The sequence below is a fragment of the Toxorhynchites rutilus genome, chromosome 1 (genome assembly GCF_029784135.1).
Source record: "Toxorhynchites rutilus septentrionalis strain SRP chromosome 1, ASM2978413v1, whole genome shotgun sequence".
Lineage (NCBI taxonomy): Eukaryota > Metazoa > Arthropoda > Insecta > Diptera > Culicidae > Toxorhynchites > Toxorhynchites rutilus.
This window is the reverse complement of record NC_073744.1, coordinates 115,801,177-115,826,727: the sequence shown is the minus strand read 5'-3', so window position 1 is coordinate 115,826,727 and position 25,551 is coordinate 115,801,177. Positions and strand designations below refer to the sequence as shown.

The window sequence follows — 25,551 nt, the reverse complement described above, 5'->3', positions numbered from 1 at the left end:
ACAATGTGAATGTGTTTAATAATTTATTTTTTTACGATTAATTTTAGCAAATAAAATTGAAATTTGGAACTCAAATGTTGGTAGGCTGACCAAACGCACCCTTTTTAACGGGACAGTACCATTTTTTCGACTGATTTTGATTGTCCCGTCTTTTTATGATGAGATAAGGTGGTGGTGGAACCAAAAAATCCAACTGATGCGGTACACATAAAACATACTAGGTTACACTAGAGAAATCCATTTTCCATGTCCTGAGAATATTTGCACCCAACGATTTGCAGCTGGCAAGGATTATTAGTTCCACCACCACCTTATCTCATCAATTTTAACTACTTTAGTTGTTGTGTACTCATCAAACAACATGTTTCCATTTGTCTGAAAAAGACGATTTTTACTAATGCCACTTTGAACGGTCAGTTAGGAATGGACTTTAATAAAATCCATTTGTACTGTTGTGTGTTTATCAGACTAACTTTTCATTTCTCAATATACTCCTACGTAGTATCGTAAAATTATCCACAGTTTCAATAGATTTCGTTTACTGTGTTTGATCTGAATCAACTAAATTTTCAAGACCACTTTGCTCCTCACTAGTCAGAAATACTTCTTTCCTTTTATGTTGAAGAGTTCTATTTTTTTATAAATCGTTTATCCTTACAGGCTCAGTTCTGTAATTTTATGGAGCCAAATTCTAGAACCTTTTTTAATTGTAAATTATATTTACCATTTGTTTATTCTACGGTTAATAGAATGGGGAATCGATTCAACGCAGAGGAGGGGACATAAGGAGATTTGGACAATTTTGATGTTTACACACGGAGATCGATAGTTTTGAGGAAAAGATAGATTTCATCTAACCGAGCCAACACATCCCGCGCCGGCATAATGGGTTGTTTCTCTCGGGCCCAAAGATAGTTTTCTAAATTCGATCTGGCTACAAGATACATTTAGCACGACCAAACAACATGTTCAATGTCGCGATAAACTTGACCACAAACGCAGAAATTGTTGCTGGTAATATCGATACGAAATAACAGCGCGTCTAACGAACACTGATTGGATATGAGTCGGGAGAAGTTACTACCCTTAGGTTAGAATTCTAATAGTATCAGCAAAACTAACGGCAATATCAGTGGCAGATGCATTGTCTCTTTCAACAAGATGAATAAATGTTTGCAAGGTCACCAACTGATGTCTCTGGTAGAAAGCATCCATAGTATTAAGCATCGGTTTTTAGTTAAATCCCGTAGTACAAGAGGACACTTTTCTTGTGAAAGAAAATAAGAGCGCAATCCTTCAAAAATACTAAGAATCCTCTCTTGAATTGCTTTTGGGGCGTCCTGATTTATTTTTCATAATTGTCAAGTCAATGAAATAGTCAATATCGACGCCGACCACGTCCTCACAGTCACCAGGGGAAGGACCAAACTGAAACGCACTCTTTTTAACGGGACAGTACCATTTTTTCGACCGATTTTGATTGTCCCGTCTTTTTATGATGAGATAAGGTGGCGGTGGAACCAAAAAATCCAACTGATGCGGTACACATAAAACATACTAGGTAAGCTAGGTTACACTAGAGAAATCCATTTTCCATGTTCTGAGAATATTTGCACCCAACGATTTGCAGCTGGCAAGGATTATTAGTTCCACCACCACTTTATCTCATCAATTTTAATTACTTTAGTAGTTGTGTACTCATCAAACAACATGTTTCCATTTGTCTGAAAAAGACGATTTTGACGTAGGACTACGTCTTACATTAAGGGTGCCAAATCAGAAAACCGGTCACATTTTTATGAAATAAAGTTAATGTTAATAACTATTTTCGCTGCGAACGGATTTTAACGATTTGCATATCAATCGAATCGGAAATTTTCCAAGATTTGTTTGGTATGTTATACCTTACAATCCCACAGTCTGTATATGGTTTAAATTGATGAAAATTGAAAGCATTCCCATTTCCCCATACATTTGTTCTGTTCATTTGTGTGCTTTCTCGAACAGAGCTATCGATAACGAGCAACTTATGCAGCCGCTAGAATAGAAACAGTCGGAGACTGTTTGAATCGTTGAATCGTTGGATTTAATGTGAATGAATGAATCGTTGGATTTAATGTATCCATAAATAAAGGAAAAGAAGAAGAAGAAGAATAGAAACAACGATAGGGGATAGCGAAAAGAGAATATTTGCGGAGTAAGTAAGCTGTTGCTAGTGTATAAGTATTGCATCTCCTCTGAGTAAAATTCTCAGAACCTTTCTGTGCCCGAAACAACAAAGGTCGCTTATTCTGCTCGTTTTGTGTTTTATGTTTCCCCTCGAGCTGTGAACGCTAGCGCAACTTTTTACTGAAGAGTTATTTATGAACTTTCGACGTATTCGCAAATAATATCCAAAATGATAAACCAACAAATTAAAAAAAAAAGATTGCATAGTCCTACGTCCTAAGCGGTCGTGTCTCGGATACAACCCCTCGATTTTTTTTCTAATGCCACTTTGAACGGTCAGTTAGGAATGGACTTTAATAAAATCCATTTGTACTGTTGTGTGTTTATCAGACTAACTTTTCATTTTTCAATATACTCCTACGTAGTATCGTAAAATTATCCACAGTTTCAATAGATTTCGTTTACTGTGTTTGATCTGAATCAACTAAATTTTCAAGACCACTTTACTTCTCACTTTCCTTTTATGTTGAAGAGTTCTATTTTTTATAAATCGTTTATTCTTACAGGCTCAGTTCTGTAATTTTATGGAGCCAAATTCTAGAACCTTTTTTAATTGTAAATTATATTTACCATTTGTTTATTCTACGGTTAATAGAATGGGGAATCGATTCAACGCAGAGGAGGGGACATAAGGAGATTTGGACAATTTTGATGTTTACACACGGAGATCGATAGTTTTGAGGAAAAGATAGATTTGATCTAACCGAGCCAACACATCCCGCGCCGGCATAATGGGTTGTTTCTCTCGGGCCCAAAGATAGTTTTCTAAATCCGATCTGGCTACAAGATACATTTAGCACGACCAAACAACATGTTCAATGTCGCGATAAACTTGACCACAAACGCAGAAATTGTTGCTGGTAATATCGATACGAAATAACAGCGCGTCTAACGAACAGTGATTGGATATGAGTCGGGAGAAGTTACTACCCTTAGGTTTGAGGCTGCCCTTAGGGATAATCGAGTTGAAAACGGTTTGACGCTGATGAGAATTCTAATAAAATCAGCAAAACTAACGGCAATATCAGTGGCAGATGCATTGTCTCTTCCAACAAGATGAATAAATGTTTGCAAGGTCACCAACTGATGTCTCTGGTAGAAAGCATCCATAGTATTAAGCATCGGTTTTTAGTTAAATCCCGTAGTACAAGAGGACACTTTTCTTGTGAAAGAAAATGAGAGCGCAATCCTTCAAAAATACTAAGAATACTCTCTTGAATTGCTTTTGGGGCGTCCTGATTTATTTTTCATAATTGTCAAGTCAATGAAATAGTCAATATCGACGCCGACCACGTCCTCACAGTCACCAGGGGAAGGACCAAACCGAAACGCACTCTTTTTAACGGGACAGTACCATTTTTTCGACCGATTTTGATTGTCCCGTCTTTTTATGATGAGATAAAGTAGTGGTGGAACCAAAAAATCCAACTGATGCGGTACACATAAAACATACTAGGTAAGCTAGGTTACACTAGAGAAATCCATTTTCCATGTTCTGAGAATATTTGCACCCAACGATTTGCAGCTGGCAAGGATTATTAGTTCCACCACCACCTTATCTCATCAATTTAATTACTTTAGTAGTTGTGTACTCATCAAACAACATGTTTCCATTTGTCTGAAAAAGACGATTTTTACTAATGCCACTTTGAACGGTCAGTTAGGAATGGACTTTAATAAAATCCATTTGTACTGTTGTGTGTTTATCAGACTAACTTTTCATTTTTCAATATACTCCTACGTAGTATCGTAAAATTATCCACAGTTTCAACAGAATTCGTTTACTGTGTTTGATCTGAATCAACTAAATTTTCAAGACCACTTTACTTATCACTTTCTTTATGTTGAAGAGTTCTATTTTTTTATAAATCGTTTATTCTTACAGGCTCAGTTCTGTAATTTTATGTAGTCAAATCCTAGAACCTTTTTTAATTGTAAATTATATTTACCATTTGTTTATTCTACGGTTAATAGAATGGGGAATCGATTCAACGCAGAGGAGGGGACATAAGGAGATTTGGACAATTTTGATGTTTACACACGGAGATCGATAGTTTTGAGGAAAAGATAGATTTGATCTAACCGAGCCAACACATCCCGCGCCGGCATAATGGGTTGTTTCTCTCGGGCCCAAAGATAGTTTTCTAAATCCGATCTGGCTACAAGATACATTTAGCACGACCAAACAACATGTTCAATGTCGCGATAAACTTGACCACAAACGCAGAAATTGTTGCTGGTAATATCGATACGAAATAACAGCGCGTCTAACGAACAGTGATTGGATATGAGTCGGGAGAAGTTACTACCCTTAGGTTTGAGGCTGCCCTTAGGGATAATCGAGTTGAAAACGGTTTGACGCTGATGAGAATTCTAATAAAATCAGCAAAACTAACGGCAATATCAGTGGCAGATGCATTGTCTCTTCCAACAAGATGAATAAATGTTTGCAAGGTCACCAACTGATGTCTCTGGTAGAAATCATCCATAGTATTAAGCATCGGTTTTCAGTTAAATCCCGTAGTACAAGAGGACACTTTTCTTGTGAAAGAAAATAAGAGCGCAATCCTTCAAAATAACTAAGAATCCTCTCTTGAAATGCTTTTGGGGCGTCCTGATTTATTTTTCCTAATTGTCAAGTCAATGAAATAGTCAATATCGACGCCGACTACGTCCTCACAGTCACCAGGAGCAGGGAAGGAATGTTAGTATGATATTCGCAATCAGAAGGGTTGCCTCTATACCGTGGTTCCCTTTCGGTTGTCATGGAAGGGGTAGTATCGACCTGTGTCCTGAGTTTCAACTCCGACCAGATGGTATCCCTATGCAAAGGGTTCTCAAAAAGTAGAGAGGGTTGTGTCCAAGGCAAGACCGCGTTTTTGACGCAGGACTACAAAATTAGTTTATTCAATTCGTATGTTTACCACTTCGTCTGGAGAGTTGATAGAATGACAGGTGGCATGCCGCTGTATTTGTATTGAGATCCTATTTTCAATCACTTGAATAATTTCGTCGACTGAACATCGGGGTTTCGTCATCCGCGCCTTTTATGAAACCAATCGGTCAGTGATTGCGAAACAGAGAGACTTCAGTCGACATTGTAACATTCCCCGCTCAGAGTCCCATATACTCAGATCAATTCTAACGTGGTTGATTTGTGAGATCGCCACAAAAAGCTCAATTGGACGGCATAGGAATTGAAGAACACATGAAAATGTGAAACAAGTAAGAATTTCAACTAAGCAGTCACCGAGACCATCTGTGTAAAAAAATGTTGTTGTTTCGCTTTGGTTTAAATTTCCATCTTTAGAAAATTATATGAACTCAATGGTTAAATGGACGTGATTATGCCAGTCACAAAAAGCATCAGGATTATGATAGACTGGATGGATAGTAGGAACGAACATTGCGTTTGCATTTCGAGCGAGTAGGGGTTTTGGTCCTTGTGAAGCTATTGAAGCTATCGCAAGTTCTTCCACATGAAAACCCACATTGGAATATACTTTTTCATTGAATTTTACTAGACATGTAGAGATAGCAAATGTACCTTGTTCACTCTGGATCATATGTCGTGTAACTGCGATGCGCAACAGAAACAGAGCTGTTTCCAGCTGTTAACTCAAAAAGGATTTGTTTTTATTTCCATCGATAACTTTAAACATGTAAATTGCAGGATTTGTTTGATAGTTTTCAATAATGTTTTCCAGAACAGTATCATCGATGAAATGATGATTAAGTGGAACAGTCTTTTTCGACACAGATTTATAAAGTTTGCGAAAAATACATTTTTGTTGATTAAAAAGCGAGTGCTCCGTGAATAATATCGGCTATAAAAAGTGTACAATATATAATTCTTAGAAAATTTCCAATCCTATTGATATGAAAATCTTCAACATCCGATTGAAACAAAAATAGTTCTCAACGTTGAAACTATTTCGTAAAACGTAACATGTTTTCTGATTTAACAATCTTCTTTCAAGACATAGTCCTACGTCAATACTAGTTGATTCAAGTAAAATACAGGAGACTAAATTTGGAGTGTTGGAGTGTTGGAGTACATTAAAACATAAAAGGAGAAACATAGCAGTATTACATTAAAGTACATTCCTGAAAAGTAGCATTAGTTGAATGAAACTTTCTGTTCATAGTTCTGTTTGACAATTTTGTTCCCGCAAACCGAATATTTAAACAGTACTCTTAGACAACAACAATTGGCGGAGTTATCAGAAGCGAAACTGTTATAAAAACTCTCAAGAAACTCATTCGAAAAGTTGACAAGTTGGCTAAACGCAAAATTTGGTTAGTCTTCTCTCAGCTTTGAGAAAAGTCATGCTAGAGAAAAATCTCTTGGAAAATTTCATAAGGGGTTGGTTAGGCATGAATAGTTTGACGACAACAAGGTTTGGTCCAAAATTTCTAAAACAGCGAAATTTTAGATTATTAGATTATTTCCAACGGCTCCTAACTGATTACGGAACGTAGGCACATGAATATGACACCGGATCCAAAGTCCAATCGTCACAGTGCAAGTTGCCTGGAAAGACTTGTGAAACTACACATATACTATAATTTCTGTTACAAAGATCCACATTCTGTACATTCGAAGCATAGCTATTGCCAATTTATACTAGGTCGAGAATAGAATAAAATCACTACTCTACAAAGCTTCTATGTTAGTGCAAGGATCTATATTTCAGAGATCAATTGGTTCTTCCGAAACCATTTTTCACTCTTTAGCCTTGCAAACGCCAAACTGAAATTGTCATTAAAATAACATCTTTTAAAAGTTCAACTCATTTATGTTCTAGAGCAAAAACTACAAAGCAAGACACTCGTTAGGCCCTGTCCCGATACTTACGTTCGTTCCGTAGTGGTAATCGTTGGCGCTTCCACTTCTTTGAGTCTAGAAAATTTATCAGTTCTATAGAGCAATATCGAATCGTGGTGAGGACACATTTGGTTCGACGGTCGGGTAGTTGGTTGACGTGGTTTAGTAGTTTATGTAGGTTGTTTCGTTTCGTTGTTTGGTTTTTAAGGTTTCCGAATCACAGAAAAAACACAATACGAACACGCACAATATTGGGAAATGCAAGAAACGAAGTCGGTTCAGGTTTTACAATGCAAACAGGAAGAGACAGAGATTATTGGAAAATAGAATAACAACATGGTTGAGCGGTTAAGCTGGTCAACGGATAAGGGAAAGAAAAATAAAACAAAAGAAATTACCTTTCACTGGCGATACTGGAATTTCGTGACATCGACTTCGGCGACATCTCAAAATCCGAATCAGACCGGTACAGAAAGGATTCTCTTCGCTGAGGTAGATTCTGCAATACCAATCCGGCGGCCACGGCGGCTGCTGGTGATCCACCTTCCAGCGGCGATCGCGAACCTTGACCATTTTCGACATCAAAGCTGTAAGGAGAAAGAGAACAAATACTTAGTTATGTGGTTGACGTTATGCTAGAGATGTTCTAGATATAACTATGTGTTATAAAGTGCATTAGGATCCGTTGACGATTTTCTAGTTCAGTAAGACATTTTCATTATATTCGATGCTGGGAAAAATTCGCGGGCTTCTGTCTAGAATAATCTAAAACACATAATTCCAGTTTGAATGGGACAACAATGTTACACGAAACGGAGAATAACTGTTTTCGATACCATCGTCAGAACAACCTCTCCACTCATCTGTTTCCGTACCTCAGAGTTAAAGTTTTCGAAAGAGTTTAATAAAATAATTTTCGAAATACTATCTATGTTTAATACAATTGCCATATACTGCGTAGATCTTAATTTGTCGCACGTGGATATCTATGGGTGCCTTGAAAAGCTTTTTCTTCTATAAAACAAACCAGCGATATAAATCGAAATTCGTCGCGCGTAGAGTTAAATCAGCTTTCTATTATTTCAACACGTGGCGGCGGTAAATAACCCTGGGCAATTTGAGAGGGCAACCGAAAGCAGTGCAGCAAATCATCAAATCACTCATTTGAATTCGAACGAACAATTAACATCAGTGAAGCTTCACAACACTTCTATTCATTACGAGCCTTCGCGGGCTAATTTTCCATTCATGTGGATCTCATCTCACTGTATTCATTCAAGCCGCATGTAATGCTGTGACCAAGACTAAATTGACACCCTACGATTTCTCATGACATTTTTTGTTTCATCCATTCTTACATAAGTATAAGGGCAAAAGAAAATGCATTTGTTTCGCCTGATCTGTTGTCGACAGTTTTGCTGAAAAAATGTTCATGCATTAGCTATACGAGTATGACAGTGAACCTACCGAAATCGTGCTTCACAGCGGAATGTCGAGGTCGAGAAAAGGATTGTTCTTTCGTTCTACTCATATAATCTCATCTTACTTAAATGTGAAGTAATATTAAGAGTTTGTTCGAAAGGAAGCAGAAGAAGCAGTCAAATACATAGCAAAACCTGCCTGACTATCAATCCTGGCTTGGTTCTCGTTCGCATCGACTTATTGCTTTTCGTTTCGTTTCGATCAAGGCAATTTCCGCCTGATGTTGTATTAACTAATGCATCCTTCATTAACAGTCACCATACGCTTCAGTAAAGGTTCGCAATCACAATGGATTTTATCACACGACTGTCTCAGCGATATTTATTATGTTGTCGACAATTGACTGACCAGAGGGTATTTTTGATATTCAAAAAATGATTTGTGATTACGCTGATTACCGAAACTGAGGCCTATTTTAAGGAAGAACCTGAAGAGTACTATATAAATGGTATCAAGTTGCAAGATCGCTATAATCGCTGTATCGCCCTCGAAGGTAATTATGTTAAATAATAAAATTAAATTTTGCAAAAAAAAAGTTTTACTGTGTTACCTTATAAACTTCTCAGCCGAACTGTTACACTTCCTATTGAATGCAAATAATTACGACACCATATTTTTCTTACCAATACAAATATACTTCGCCTTCTAATCCACCTCATTATGTATCGCATTGTACTGCATCTAACGTACATCCAAGGAAGATGTTGAATGAAACCTGCATACATGTTTCGGTAAACATTCCTTCTTTATTCGTAAATTGTTCAATTCTTCAAATATTGTTTCTATTAGGGATTCACGCTTTTCAAAACGCATCCAAAATTCTTCAAATATTGTTCCTATTAGGGATCCACGCATTTCAAAACGCATTAAAAAAAATACTGGATAAATTTCCCGCCTAATGTTATATAGAATAACACATATAACACTAACATTTTTGTGTAATATACGTTTGAAATTTCTTAAATTTCCATTTCACCCCATTTTCAATATTCGTAGAGTTATATCAGTATTTAAATCAAACACGAATTCCTACGACAAAAGTATTTTTCGGTGCAAGTAGCTGATTCAACGAGAATGGTTGTCGAAACTGTTAAAAATAATTGGCTCTTTGCTATACAGTCAATCGGTGTACATCCCGTATTGGGTTGTTGTTTTTGAGTTTTTCGGTGTTTAAAAGTAAATAATTAAAAGCGACTTATATTCATCGAAAAATCGGTCCTTTTTACTCTCATGTAGTGATAAAAAGAAATAAAATGGTCACATTTCTACTTCATGTTTAAAAAACAAACAAAAGATGTGGCAAAATTGAGTGTACAGTTCAAGATCAGTTCAGAAATTTTAACAGGGAACAAAAATCAATCCCCTAGTATTTGGTGTGGCCCTCTTTGGCGTCCAGCACTGCCTTCAAGCACCGAGGCGAGATTTATGATCACTGTAGATGGAATACTCTTCCAGATCTCCTTCATCGCCATTTTGAGCTCTGCTATGTTCCCTGGAATTTTAATCTTCAGACAGTTCTTGATTTCCCACCATTGATGCTCAATAGTGTTCAAATCCCGTTATTTGTGTTTTGAGTTGATTGGGACATTATAGAGTAGGCACTCCCGCAAGATGAGATCGGGTCATCATCCTGTTGAAGGTAGTAATCACGAAAGAGACGGGACACTGAAGGTTACGTTTCAGGATGTTCAATGAAGACATCTTGTCCATGGCCGAATCGATAAACTCCATGGTTCAAGTTCCAGTAGCCGCCATCGTACCATACATCAGCTGACTACCGCCGCCGTGTTTTACTGTGGGAACCAAATGCTGGTTCTGGAGCACCGATCCTGGTTTCCTTCACACCATCTGTCCTCCATCCGATTCTAAGAGATTGGTTTTCATCTCACACGTATAAAAGACCTCGTTCCAGAACTCCTTAGATCTGTTTACATATGTCTTAGCAAACTGTAGTCGTTTTTTTCATGTTCACCTTCGAGATGAAGGCTTTTACGGGCAACACGACCTCTCAGATTGTTCATGTATGCTACTTTCCGGATGCTGTCTGCGCAGGTCTTTTAGTCATGTTTGTTTTAGGGTTCTTCCGAAATGTTCACACAATTACCCGTTCATCATCAGAAGACAGGATCCGTTTGTGTCCTGTACCCAGGAAAATTTTCATGGTTCCTTCGTATTTGACCTTGTTTAAGATTTTCTTTGTTTATAGTTTGTTTATAGTCCTCGGACTATAAACCGACCGATCTCACCTCGGCTGCGCTGAAAGTTTGAAGCCTTTCACGGCCGCCCATCGGCCGATGGCGTTGGTACCTGCCTGTATCCAGATACGTGGGATACGGTGGGTGTCACCCACTTCACCACCATATATTCTGACAGAGACTGGGGCGATCTGGCGTTGTGGTAACATCCATACCTCTCACGCAGAGTTCAATTCTTACTCCCGACATTCTTCCAAAAATGGAAGTAAAAGTGACGAACCAGCCGAAATGTGTTGAAAGTCAAAAAAATCTGCCAGAGTTTTCAGTACTAATGGGATCCATGTTCTGTTCTACGCCTTTTCCGGGTCCAGTTCTATAATCTGCATATGCTGACGGTTCCTGTTGCCTTCGGCTTCCACGTCTCCGAGGGTCGCGAGGGATAGAAGTGGGTGCCCATACCCGATCGGAAGACGAACGACCGATAGTCCAATTTCCGCCGCAAGCAGTTTAGAACAAATGTTAGCGTTTAGTACGACAATGCTAATGACGCAACGCATTATTGTGGGCGGCTAAATGGAAACACAAATGTTTAAAATGAAGTGTCAAAGCACAATTGTCGCGACCAGGGCCCGAAATCTTCGAAGGTGGAAAATGAGGACCGACTCTACTCCCAGTAGCTTCGCTTCGACTAGAACTGCTTCGGCAGTCACCGCCAACAAAAAATGACTTGACTAGAAAATGAATTGACTAGCGCTGACTAGCGAGGATGACTGGTGAACTAGTCCAGTCAGTGGTTATTTTAACTGACTCGACTAATCAATAGAAATCTGCCTCTTCATTCAACTGACTTCAATCCACATTTCCATTTCCCCCGATACTAATTTTGTACCCGCATACGCACGTCCATATAAAGAGGAACGAAAACTTGATTCCTGATGCAAAAAAGTAGTTACCCAATAAATGGACGGTTTTTTTTCTACCCATCGTGAACTCAAACCAAAGAACTTAGACATTTATCAAGTATGCTATAAAGGTCCTTGCATTAGTTTTAGTTAGTATTAGGCGTGCAAAATAGCGCACACACACTGCACGCTATTTCACACGTGTGAGTAGTTTTCGTGTACGCTACAAAAAAATCTAGTTCACCTGTAGCGTTTGTCAAACCACGGTGAACTCAAACATCGATGCATGCAAACGTGCATGGGAGAGAAAGAGAGGAACGAATTCGTTTTGAGGGAAGTCACTTCAAAATGCAATGAGGACAATTTGACTGGGAAGAATGGAATGATATAGTCGAGTCGGTAGAGGGAGATAGCGACTAAACGCCCGACTGACTGTTCAGTCGTTTTGGCGGAGAAACTGCGTGAAGAGCCAAAAGTCATTTACCGACTGACTATGGATATAGTCAGTCGGTTAGTCAGCCGTCTATCTTCAGTTTTTACGGATTCTAAGGTTTTAAAGGTTTAAAAAGTCCACCTTCTATTGGTGTCAAAGCGCCCCTCATTTGAGCTAACTTCAAATCAATAACTAGACGATCATTTGGTATGTATTCAGACCTTTTCTGGTCTGTAAACATCAAGCTTGCACATCATTTGTATCAGATTTATACATTTCAATCATTTAATTAATGCATCTTGATGACCTCAATTCTGATCATGGTTTGTCCGATGCGCTGATGTTGGTTTGTCCACATGATTACTATGACAGCCGCTTGGCGCGCTGCTGTTTTTGGAGAATAAAGTTTCTATGTGTTGAGTGCTGTTCACCATTTTAAAGGTAAAAGGTAAAGAAAGGAAAAGAAAATACAATATTCTCAAGAAAGTCTAAATTATGAATGGATCAATAAGATAACAGTAAAGTTAAGCAATAATAAATGCAACATCTACTTGAAAACTCGATTTTTTTTATTCAAAAATAGTGATTCCTAAAATTGAACAAACCATGGTCATTTTTCGGATAAACCATGATCACAATTTCTCATTGAATAAAATCGTTAAAAATCATTAAAAAAATCAATTGAACACCTTATGGTATTATCAGGAGCTAGAGACTTGGGGCTTTTCAACAAATCCAAACTCGTCTTGATCACATGTGATTTTCATGAGGAAAAATTGATTTGTGTTTACTAGTTGCGTGAAAACACCCAACATCGGGCAAACAAATATCGTTTACCTTATTATGGGGTCGCTTGGTATATTTGCATGCGAAAATAAACTATGCAACTCCATGGAAAATTCTGCAGAGTCTCAATATTTCGCTGCAGTATCTAATAGTAGTTTAGCAAAGGATGAGTAAATCGGAAATAGTTGAGTTTGTGGTCTATTTGTGGGAGGTTATTTAAAAAAATTATGATTTTGGATTTACTGTATTTACCCAAGCTCAACTAATGGAATAGTGTGATACAAAAAACAACACAGGACGCCAGAACATCCATATTTCAATAAATAAGTGTAACAGAGTCACAGAAAACAAGTACTGGCACATGATTTGAACCAAAATAATTAACACAAAGAAGCTGCAGCATTGTCCTGATTCAAATCCCTTTCATTAAATCGGACACGTTTGCAGTGATGATATTTACAGAAATGGAATTTTTGAAGCCTAAATATCAGTGCTCTTGACATAACCTATCAAAAATATACACATAACACAAGGAAGAGCACCGTCCATTCTGTACAGGTTTGTCAGTACAATGTTCGCGCCCTTTTTGAATTGCTCTCTAACCAATCTCCATTCTATCCCGTCTAAATACAACAAATCTCTAGAGACACCATATATCAACGAATGAAGGCAATTTAAATAAATTTATTCTTCGGAAAGACACCCCGCCACCCACTAATTGCAACCAGGGAACGCGCTCACGTTAGATGTTTGCTTCATATTAAAATTCTTTCCCACTCTAACACTCCCACACTGCATACCTGCCCGTTGTGCGTCTTCTTCTGGTCAAGCTTGTCCTAGAAATGCACCGTCGAATGCGGGTCAAACTTTTACGTGTCGTAACGCGCGGCTCCTCCGCCGAGCGGCCCTCGTCCGTGTTGAAGATATCCGAGCATATCGAGGATGAATCTTGACGACGTTTGTCGTAGATTTTGCTAGTGGCGGATGAGTAAACGGTATCACTCTGCAGCGATACGCACAGCTCTTCGAGTGATGAGTTCAGATTTGTTTCCACAGCGCTTGAATCATGCAATTTGCGGTGTTGTTGATGTTCGTCTGCTGCCGACGATAGCGACAGGTTATTGTGAATGACGGATTTGCGTTTTTGTGTTAGTCCTCGGAATAACGAGAATATTACAAATACAGCAACAATCATATCATTGTTTGTTAGCTTTCGTCCGATTCAAGGAATTCTAATATTAAACACAGCAGAGTTTATTCGGATTCGTTGGTCATCTGTCACTGTTTCGCAAAGATTTTTTTCCGCGAAGCTGAATCAACGTTTCGCCGTTTATGCGTTCTGCACCCACATTTCTCAGAGTATGAGGGGAAAAGGTGAGAGACGTTTCTGAGATGTAGAACAGCACTATGCACTTCCTGATAAACAGATAAATTATGCAAGTTCACTTTTATTTTTTTATTCGACGACTGAAGCACTGCATTTGTAATTCATATGCTGAACATCGGAAGCAGGTGAATAAGTTTAGCTCACAGGTCAGGAGAACAGTTTTTTGTTATTCATAAAAGGAAGATTTGATACGAGAAGAGAGAAAAAATGTCGAGTTCAAGTGTAAATAATACTATCTCGTATGGTCCGTTTCGGAAAATTATTCGCGACTTCCATACCGGTCAAGTACGCCTGCCCAGACCCCGCAATCAATCATAGTGGTGGAGGTGGTCGGCGCAGACGCTCGCAGGGTTTTTCGGCTCGAATCGTCCTCACATACACTGCGACAGCCTTGGCACGAGACTGTGGGACGTTACGCGGATTGAGAATCGTCCGAAGCGCTGTTGCGATAGGAAAAAGAAAACGCCGTTATCTGATAAACAACAGCGACATATCAGCGACACTATTTGGCGATGCACTGATTCGTTTGCTTATCTTTATCTGTGATAAGGCATACAACGATTAAGAAGTTGATGCTAGTGTATAGTGTCTTTCGTTGGCACAGTTTTCTGGTTTCATCACAGGGAATTTCATGCCAATATTAGTCACACCAGACAATATTTTTGAACCAGAAACAGCGTCCGTCTGTGAGTGTTTTTGAACCAGAGTGTATATACGAGAGTTTGAAACACTTTCAGGGTATGGATCACATTATCGCTAGTACTATATCATACGGTGATTCATTTAGAGGATCTATCCTGTATCATATAACGTTGATTTTGATTGGTAGACCTTTTTCAAATTATAGATATTTTAAATTACAAAGTTCATTTGCATCTAGCCTTAAAAAAGACCGATACAAAAAGGAAAGACCGATAAGCTGACGCACAACTATTTGACTACGAACACCCCCTCGTCATACAGTGATAGACATTCGTTTAGCCGCACCTGAAAAAAAAACTTGAAACACTTACAAAACAACTAGGAATGTTCTTTTTATCGGGATACTTGGGATATTTGCTGTAGTATGTTTAAAGTATGTTTAAGTTACTTCTATTGAAAGGACGTGCGTCATAATCACACACACACAAGGCGGCATCGGTTGATATAAACATTCAAACGTCGTTTTTCCCGAGACATACGTTTAGCCGCAGGGCATAAAAATCGAGTTTTCGCATAATCGCCAAGCTTTTGTCTGTGTTTTTTGAGAAAATACTTGGGAATGTTCTATTTACAAGATAAATATTAGATGTGCAATGTAAGAAGTTGGTCAGATTAGTGATTTACGTAGAATTTAAAGGAATGGCGAAAGGTATTCTATTGACGGAAGAGGAGTGGAAAATAATAAAGATATTCAGTGAACAAAAGTTTTCTAATCGCTCGATCGTAACAAAAATTGGTCTATCTGAGAAAGTGGTACGGAATTTCTTTGAATAGTGCCAGAAATATGGGATATAACGACCAACAAATAGGAACACCAAAGTTACTTTGCGCCTTAAAGGTCGAATAAGATACGAAGCAACCAGGAAACGATGTCCTGCTCATACATTAAGGCAGAATCGGTTGTTCCAGTAACGAAGAGGCACATTGCGTGCATCTTGAATGAGTCACCAAACATAATGTGGAAGAAACTTCAAGGGAAGCCGAAACTGACCGCCACCCATAAGCAGAACCATCTCATTTTCGCCGGGCAATACATGTAATGGAAACTAGAATGGAGAAATGTTGTATTTTCTGGCGAAAAAAGTTCAATTTGGATAGTCCGGACTGTTACAGTTGCTATTGGTACAATTTAAGTCAACGGCATGTCGTGAGATCGAAGCGAAACTTTGGGGTGAAGTTTGACAGTGTGGGGAGCGTTTCCTATCACAGCAAGCTTCTCATTTGTTTCATTTTCACCCGAATGAACTCCGAAAAGTATTTTCAATTACTGGAGGACGTTTTGATTGGCCATATTGAGAATAACACTATCGAGGATGTCGTTTTTTCAGCAGGATTATGCATGGATCCACGTTTCCAAACAATCGAAGGCATGGTTTGCCGAGAAGGACATACCGCTTCTTGAATAACCTGCTGGCAGTCGATTGCAATCCCATAGAGAATCTTGGCCGAGATGGTCTATGCAAACGGATGACAATTTGACAACATTTCCAGTCTCAAGGCAGTAATTCAGGAATGTTGGGCTATAATCAATATGGCAACACTTTGAGAGCTGTCTGACTCGATGCCAAATCGAGTTTTCAAAGTGATCCGAAATGGAGGTGAACATACTAAATATTAGCTACCGATTGGACTCGAAATTTGCCGCACAAATTTTCTTTTATTGAAATTTTAGGAAGCGGCTAAACGAATGTCCACCCTGATTCCACAAATTTGAATTACTTAGAAACCAAAAAGTGAATTTATACTTTTTTAGAATGAATTCGATGAAAATAAACAATAATCGTCTTTTATGAGCAAAACTGTACAAAGAATTGACTTATTTTTGAAAATATTGAAGAAAAATAGGGTGCAGCTAAACGAATGTGTACCACTGTACCATATTTAAATAACGTGACATTTTCATTCAGTATTGGTTGAGATTTTATCATGGAAAGACTTAACCTGGTGTCATAATATTTATAAATTATTTCGTTGTCTTACAAAAACATGTATTACAAATGAAACCGATATGCTCTATTTTTTGACGACACTTTAGAAGAGACTATGCTGATGATAGATATTTGATAAATTTGCTGTGAATGGCATATAGTAGCCAGATTTTTTTCCCATTACACTAAGTTGGCCATGAGTTTGTGCATATCTAAAAATATGTATTTTTATCGAAGGATGCCGAAGAATACATCCTCCATACTATCCAGAAAATCACCAAGTAGAGTGATTCTGGCATATGTACGAAAATATGTCAAACCGACTGATACAGTTGAAAGGTTCAAAAAAGATTGGACGAATCAAATCGGACGATCCGTTCTAGAGTGATGCGCGAACAGACATTTGTGGCGATTGATCTCATTACATGAAGATTTATATAATTGGTTCCAGCTTTGAAGCTATTTCCAGTAAAACCGCTATCAGATAGTGTAATGTAATGAGTGTACTTATAGGGGAACTGGGGGGAATGTGGTCACCCTAAAGAACATGCCTATTTCCTGTGTCCACATATCACTAAAATTCCCGTTCTTCGAAGAATATTGTAGCTCAACTTATTGTAGTTCAAGATAGTAAGCGGTTTTTATTATTTAAATTGGAAATAGTACATTTTTCATTATAAGAAAAAAAAGTTTAAAAATCGAACATTTTTATAGTGAGGAGGTAAAGTGGTCACCTGTGGGGGGCAAAGTGGTCACTCGCACATATCACGCTAGCAGGGTAGATTTATGCATGCTTTCTTGGCCAAATTCGTTTAAATCATTATTGAAATAGTAGGTACATGTATGAAATGAGCTAGGCCTTCCACCTAGAGTCGTAATTGAAATTTTCCCATGCGTACAAAAACGTAGTAGGAAACACGTAGGTACGTTTTTCATAATGAGGCTAGGTTTTGGTTGAGGTGGCATATTATTCCTGGGTCAAAACCACAAAAGGGACTCATTTAAGAGCAGAAGGTGATAAGGCAGACACTCTGTTAGTTCTAAAAACGTAATTAAAAGGAAAGCGAATTCAAAGCAGTTATCGCAGTTTGTTTTTCCAGGATTGCATGTCGTCTTACCAAGTGAGAAAGTTTAGTTTGTTCTTCAGAGTAGTGACATGAATATTGACTGCACATTTTGGTGTGGCAAATCAAAAGAATACATGTCGTGTCCTCCTTTGGCACAGACAACTGCCTGCAGGTTTCCAACACCGGTTCAAGCAAAACACCCCCAGACCATGATGTTGCCGACACCGTGTTCCACTGTTTTCTAAACATTCTTGTCAAGCAGCTCCTCGCTTAATCCATACTCTGGATCGTTGTTTTGTTCTGGAAATCTCGAATTTGCTTTCGTCTGATCCCAGCACCTTTTTTCAAAACGAGATTGGCTTGTGGACGTATTTATTGGTACCTTACGGATTAACGGCCGCCGAGGCGCAAACTCACTCCTTAATCCTTGCTGTTCCTTCCGTTCCGATATATTCAATGATAAACTTTCTTTTATAGTTCTACTTGTAGCTCTTGGGTCCCGGTCCGTTGTCAAGCGTGTGTGTCCTCGTCCTACCCGGTCGCAAGCGGTACCATTGGTACTTCCTCCAAAGCTTCTGAATTGCACTAATGCTTACGTTGTAGTCGGCCACTATGTTACGAAAAGATACGCCATCTTGGCGGCTCTTAACTATTAGTTTCTGCACAGAAATTTCAATTTTCATGAGCAGCAAGAAAAAACTTATACCAACTCGCGAAACCGTATTCAGAATCTACAAACTCAATCTGACCCTGAATAATGGTGGAACCCAAACAAATTCCGTGTGTAACAGAAATGTCATTGATATCGGTGATGACGCGCCATCTTCAGCAGAATACGAAAACTGTTCACCTGTATTTTTTTGTGTGCTACATTCAAAATTACCGTATCTACAACATTATTCATTTGTTCATAAAAATTATTAATTAATATGATCAAACCTGACACAACCGATGTCTTGCACTTCAATCCAGAAACAATATCGGTGGTGATAACTGATATCTTATATATGTAAAACAAACGATTCATGAGCAAAGAGGATTTTTTTAATAGTGTATTTTTATTATTGCCAGTACTGTATACTGCATTTCGATTTACGGGTGATTATTTTGCACTGCAGGCTTTTTAAGAACTTCAATTGTGGCTTTGGAAACTCATATTTTCCAAAACAAGAATGCAGTTTATTACAATTCAATATACTGTTTTTCCAAATGATTGGCTAAAAGTTTCACAAAAAAAGTGTTTTTTAATGATTATCTCTGAAATTAAAACAGACCAAAAAGTAGAACATCTTTTCATTTCGGGTATTATGGTTATGTAGTGGTGGGATATGGACAAAGAATTAATTTACATAGAAATGATATTGTGCTTTTTAGCAGTATAAACGGACAGACCCTCAACTATTTTGCTTTTGGTTCCAGTCAGCTACTATACGGTCCACCTTCGGCGATTTGCTTTCTGTTTATAGACGCAGGGCATTCCTTAGGAAGAGTACAAATAGACGTTTCACATTCCATCTCACTCTCACTGACAACTGTCCATTCCGCTCCACCAGTACATTTATTTCATTAATTGAAATTTTCCACTCACAAATGAATTTTCTTTTCCATACATACATAGTATTGCTTCTCTGTTAACTCACAATCAGAAATATATCCATCAGCGAATTGGATTTTAAAATTAAACCACCCAAAACGCTTGATATCGAAGCCGCAAAAAATTACATCCACACGAGGAATCGTGTTTGATTTTCGGGTTTTTTCTTTTCTACTTTTGATCAGTATTCATTGTCATAGAGTGGATGAACTATTAAAAATAGCATGTAGAAGGGGTTCTCATTACCAGAAAAAATCATAAGGTAACTGTACAAATCTACCACTTGTTCATTTTTAAAATAATGATGGTCCCACCTCTTTCCTCTACATAGGTTTGAGCTGGACGAGTTACCTTGTGGATAATTATATGGAGGAGTTTCTTTGTAATATTAATTCAACCAGTAAGTAAGTTAAAACAAAAAAACGGTCCGGTTGCACCACTGGCATAGATTGTTAATCAAAAGAACAAGTTAGGGCATTGTCTGAAGGCTAAATATTTCATGACATGTCAGGAGAATTTCCAACCCGGGAAGACACTTGACCGATCGGAAATCGAACCCAATGCCTATATCAGCATTAGCCATGAATTTAAAAGGAATTACCCGCTTTACTAGATTCCCGAGAACGATCTACTAATGCGATCGCTTTCAAGCCCAGACAGCTGAGCAACCCCAAGCCTAATTCTAGCCGACACTTCATTGAACCTAATACTTATTGCGTTTTGGAGACCAGGCAGCTGGCAAACCTTAGCCTAATTCCAGCCGATACTTCAGGCCCTTCCTTTAATCTGGGGTATAGCCGCATCAATCTGAATCATCTGCAATGAGATCTGCCACAACACAGAAAGATCTCGTCAATCATCTGTTAGAAAGATAAATTTACAAGTATTCCGGTTGAGCTATCCCTAGCTTCTTTGCAATTTCCACTTTCAATCCCTTAGAATGATATGATTTTCTTAAAATCAGAACCATTATTTTAGCCAATGCTCAATTTGATGCTCAAACTGTTGTAGACCCCTCGAAATATATAAAAATAAAAAAAAAATAATAATAATAATAAACGAGTAACAACAAATAAAATACCACCATCATCATGGTCTGATGATAAAAAAAGACAAAAGCACAAAAAAAATTAATCCGTCATAGCTTCGTCATCTTATATACTAACATTGATTATATACCAGGTAAAAAATCTAAATCGTGGTTCAAAAACTTTTTACAAATGCTACGGAACATTCGAAGACTTGTTGCTGTTTTGCCTCATTAGGCATGGTATTATACTGTCGATATCCCTTATAAAAAAATGAATTTTGGGTACATGGTATTCGGAAGTTCATGGTTTTGAGTGCACTTGCTTGTCTTGTATTATATCGATGCATATCTCTTCCATACATTATAGTATTTCGTAGATAATTCGGCGTCATATTATTCGTCATTTTGTATATAAACGAGAGCGTACAATATTTAATACGCTGACTGGCTGATATCCATTGTAGACATTCTAGCATGAATCTCCGTGGAGTTCGTCGATCACATCTCAATATCAGGCGCATAGCCTTGTTTTGCAACATTTGCATTCTTTGCATCTGTCTCTTATTTGCAAGAAATAGCACAGATGCACAATAATCAAAATGTGGAGCGATCAGCGCTTTGTAGATCGTTATTTTGCTTTCAAAAGTCAAGAAACGATTTATTCTACAAAGCACTCAATATTTTCGAGCTGCCTTCTTTATAGTTTAATTAATATTCTCTTCAAAAAGCAGTGTTTGCGTCTTGAATGAACACCCTTTACTACAACCTTGAAGGCAATCAGCTGCTGTCTGGTACGTACAATGACCTATAAGCAACAATAATATTCGCCCAAACAGCAACATCAAACGAAGCCGCAAACAAAGCACTATAAGGAGTGTAAAAAAGGCAATGAATGAGACACCAGATATCTCGCTTCCGCTGCAGTAATTCAGGACAGCCGCTAAGCAGAGGAGAATATTCACCAGAGCCGAAGCCGAATCGGGAGATGAGATATTGTGCTCGGGTGGAAGAGCAATAACATCAGCAGTAGACGGGAAAATTGCAGATCTGCGGAGCAGATCATTCCAAATCGGTCCATCGCAGAAGATACTTTAATATGACGAAAATTGTGTCAGTTTTAAGAACTATTTAGAATGTCCTGTATAAATAAAGAATGTAACATTGTTCGATGTACTGAAATGCAATGTGTGAAATGTAAATTCATGTGTTGTAATGTTATAAGTAAAATTGTGAAACAAAAAACGTATATGAATTGCGATTAGAAGATTGTGAACTAATAAACTCTCAGCCGCTATCCAGTGTTATTTGATTATCTACCGTAAGCACGGCTGTGCATATTGATTACATTGCGGGATGTGGAATACATCAATGGAATTGGTGTGGTTCCCATCGGCACTATTCGCGTTGTGTCCAGGTGTATTTTGGACAATAAGTGTTACGCATGGGTTGTTCGCATGATTAGCATGGTCAGTATGTTATGTGATGTTGGCACATGTTAGTCGGCTATCGAAGAGGTCAGGTAGCCAACAAGCAGCGTTTCGTCTAGAATAACGTCAAGATATTTGATTGATACTCTTTCCACAGGCTGTCAATCTATACTCATACTTAGACTGCCACTATCAAGACTGCGTGTCGATACTACCATATATTTCGTTTTACGTAAATATTTTTGTATTTTTTGTAGTTCAAGGTTCTTTTTTCTGTAACAGTCTTGCAATGTATCTGCCACAACAAATATCGCTGTGTCGTCAGCGAACAAATTCACGTCGCTGTCATTTAACACCTGTTTGATGTTATTGATATAAAGCAAGAAAAGTAACGGCCCCATAACACTTCCTTGAGGCACACTCAGATTCACTGATCCCGCCGATGATTTACTGTCCCTATAAATAGTGATTTGTGTTCGCCCGCTTAATATCCCCAATGTCCGTCTTATCTGCACCACCCCTACATGAAAACAACAACGAACTGTTTCGGCACCGTTTGCGCCCGAACGTATCGTACGAACTTACAACATCTGCCTGATTGCTTGTGCTCGACCAATAAGAACGCGGGATTTTTATGTAGATAATGCTTGAGAGTTTTCATTTGTTTGATGATTAGTTCCATAAAATATATAGTTTTCCTCAATGTAATAAATTGTTTGGGAGTACCTAAGCCGATTGATGCAAATGTATTGTAAAACCATCAGAAAATCACTAAGCAATTAGCGTTTAAAATAGGACAATTTTCTCGATGCGATCGGTTTCCGGTTTATCTATTTGTACCCCAATATGTTCCCGAAAGACGTTATCCTACGCCAAAAGGAATAATTCGGAGAAACTTTTTTTTTTTAACAAATACAGAATACTTTATTAAGTTTCGATAGTGAACAACACCGTTTCAACTGAGGACATTTTTGATCAAACTAATTTTTTTCCGAATGATATGCGCGTATGTTCGACATTCCCACCCAAAAACGCAATCAATGCATTTTATTTGGGATGGTGATCTCAACCAGGAACCAATACGAACTAACAGATCCGATTTTGCAATTCAATGGAAACACGTTCGCGTGAAAACATTTCTGGTGAAATCCCTTTATTGCGCCCACAGTCTATCGGCAAAAGGATATCCGGAAACAAGCGAACGTGTATGTGTGGTTGTGTAGGAGTCCGTGTATTACACTATCAAGCGTGCATTCCTGTGAAGGAGCAAGGTTGCTTGCATAAAACATTTAAAGGGAAGCAACATGCTACCCTTGCTAGACAATCTCCCCGGCAAAACCGGGAGTAATCATGTTCGTGTGCCTGTTTTCAGTGTGAACGTGTGTGCATTCAACTAGCAGTGGCATATCTATAGCGTATATATGACTTTTTTGCAAAAAATCTTTTCCAGCTATGACGACATTCATCTAGGAACCTTTTAAGCACTACTGGCTACAATTATTAAAGCGAAGAAAAAAATCAACCGCCAGCCTATGCTGGCTTTGTACTTACTCTAAGATTTCGGCATTTATGTAACACGATGTTCGCTCCTCTTTGCTTTGTTCACTTCTAATGCTCAGATGAACGGGACTTAGGATTGAAATTTTGCGATTCAACTGGATGCTTTTCTTCAGTTTGAATTCATTACCGGATTCCATTTCACCAAACATTTTCCCAAAGGACAGTGGAGATAAAACTAATTGCGAGGCTGACAGCGGTGACGATGTTGGAAACGTCGAATAACCAGATGTGGTTGAGACAGACTTGGATGATGAAGACGATGACGATGAAGTCTGGTGCAGGCCCGATACGGTTGCTCCAAAGTGACTCTGCTGCGTCGTAGCCGCGTTGCTGCTCTGCAGAAAACTGTGGAATTTCGTTTTTTTCGAGGCAACCGAGGACGCGGAAGACGAAGTCAGCACAGATTGAAATGATTGTACGCTTGCGTTCGTATTAACACTTGTTGCTACATTTCCATGAAATCGAACACCTTCCGCCATTCGGTCGGATGCCATGCTGTAATCCCCGAACGGTTCGGAATTTGGAGCTCCGGCCGATTTCATTCCCAGCGAAATCAATTGCTGCTGCTGCTGCTGCTGCTGCTGTTGCCATCTCTGCTGCACGAATCCTTCCAAGGGAGTCACCTCGTCACTCTCTTCGTCCGCACTTCGTCGATTCATGTTGAATGTTAAGGTCAAATGAATTAGTTTTGCTTGCACAGCTGCTCCACCTCCTCTCTGTATGTAACCTTCACAGAACTACACGAGGACACAGCGGTAAAAATTAATGCCCCAATGTTACTGATGACAGCTTGACAGGGAACACGTATATCTAGTTCACATTTTTATTCTGACCCAAATAGCCCTCAGTTTTTTTTATCAAATGCTCTGCCACTCGACTTGATTTTTTCCTCTCACTTGAATGTGAAATAACTGATTGCACGTTGAGTTTGCTTTATTATTTTGGTAAAAATTATACTTGTTACCATGACAATCACACGTATTTACTCATTTATAACTGAGCCGCTTGATGAATATGCCATGACCAAACGATAGTTCACAAGGTCAGCAAAGTATTATCAAACATACAACCAAATCCGATGAATTTGATCCTTCCATTAATTAACAACATAAACATGGAAGCAGTTCGCATCGACTCCACTCTTGTGGCACTTTTCATTCTTTATCTTTCATTCAGATATATTCACTGCTTTTCCCACTCAAAACGTGCGAACGCTTTTCATCGGCACCATTAATATTTTCCTTCCCCACAGCACAATTAATTTTCTCGACGGCGTTTCGCAATCATAAAAATGGCAACCAACGCTAGAAGCCAGCAGAAGCAGCAGCTGATGATGATGATGATGATGTCATTTCCGAACCAAACAAGACATAGCGAACGAACAGCATAAAAACTAAATCTTCCAATAAAATATCCTCGAAACGACCGGACACAGGTATTTCATTGATCGCTTTTACGGGGGTGCCCGCGTGTTAAGAATACCATTGGGAAATTGAATATCCGGCGCGGAGTGAACGCAAAAACGCGCGACGGACGACGACTTCGGTGGGCGAACTGTTTATAAAAAGCATGCCAGAGTTCAACTGGTCGTTGGCTCTCTCAAACCGCGCGGTTCACGGGAAGCTGGCATTGACAAATCTTTAATTTCGTTTTTTCCGCAAGTGAATATATATTTTCATACACACCGATAAAGGTCCACGGGTGAATATGCTATCTGTTTAAAACACAATGAGGATGCTCAAAAAGGTGCGGAAAGATTGATGTGGTAAAGCATAGTGTTAGACAAACTGAGGTCCACCTTTTTCACAATTATATCCAGTTGAATCAGACCTGTTGTTTTGCCAACTTATTCCCAAAAACAATCGAAAAATTACGATATACTTCCAATGACTAAATAACTTTGTACGATAACTGATAAGACAACGTCATTCGGACTCAGTATGACTTTATTCATTCACAGAAATAGCTTCACTGGAATCAACGTATCTTGCGATCAAAATG

General features: G+C 38.5%; 1 protein-coding gene across 5 annotated transcripts in view; it reads right to left on the bottom strand.

Moving 5' to 3' along the window:
- Positions 1-25,551, bottom strand: part of LOC129763611 (cAMP-specific 3',5'-cyclic phosphodiesterase) — a 91,835-nt gene that overhangs the window by 19,355 nt on the left and 46,929 nt on the right. The window contains exons 1-3 of one of the 5 annotated variants that reach the window (XM_055762851.1): positions 23,542-25,049; positions 7,456-7,644; positions 7,088-7,150 (exon numbers count right to left, since the gene is read on the bottom strand). In XM_055762851.1, coding sequence (XP_055618826.1) covers positions 7,088-7,150; positions 7,456-7,644; positions 23,542-24,209 — 920 coding nt within the window. In that variant the 5' untranslated portion in view covers positions 24,210-25,049. Of the gene's footprint in view, positions 1-7,087; positions 7,151-7,455; positions 7,645-13,655; positions 14,486-23,541; positions 25,050-25,551 lie in introns of those variants that run through there. The other 4 variants (XM_055762853.1, XM_055762855.1, XM_055762852.1 and 1 more) reach the window with 4 other exon arrangements.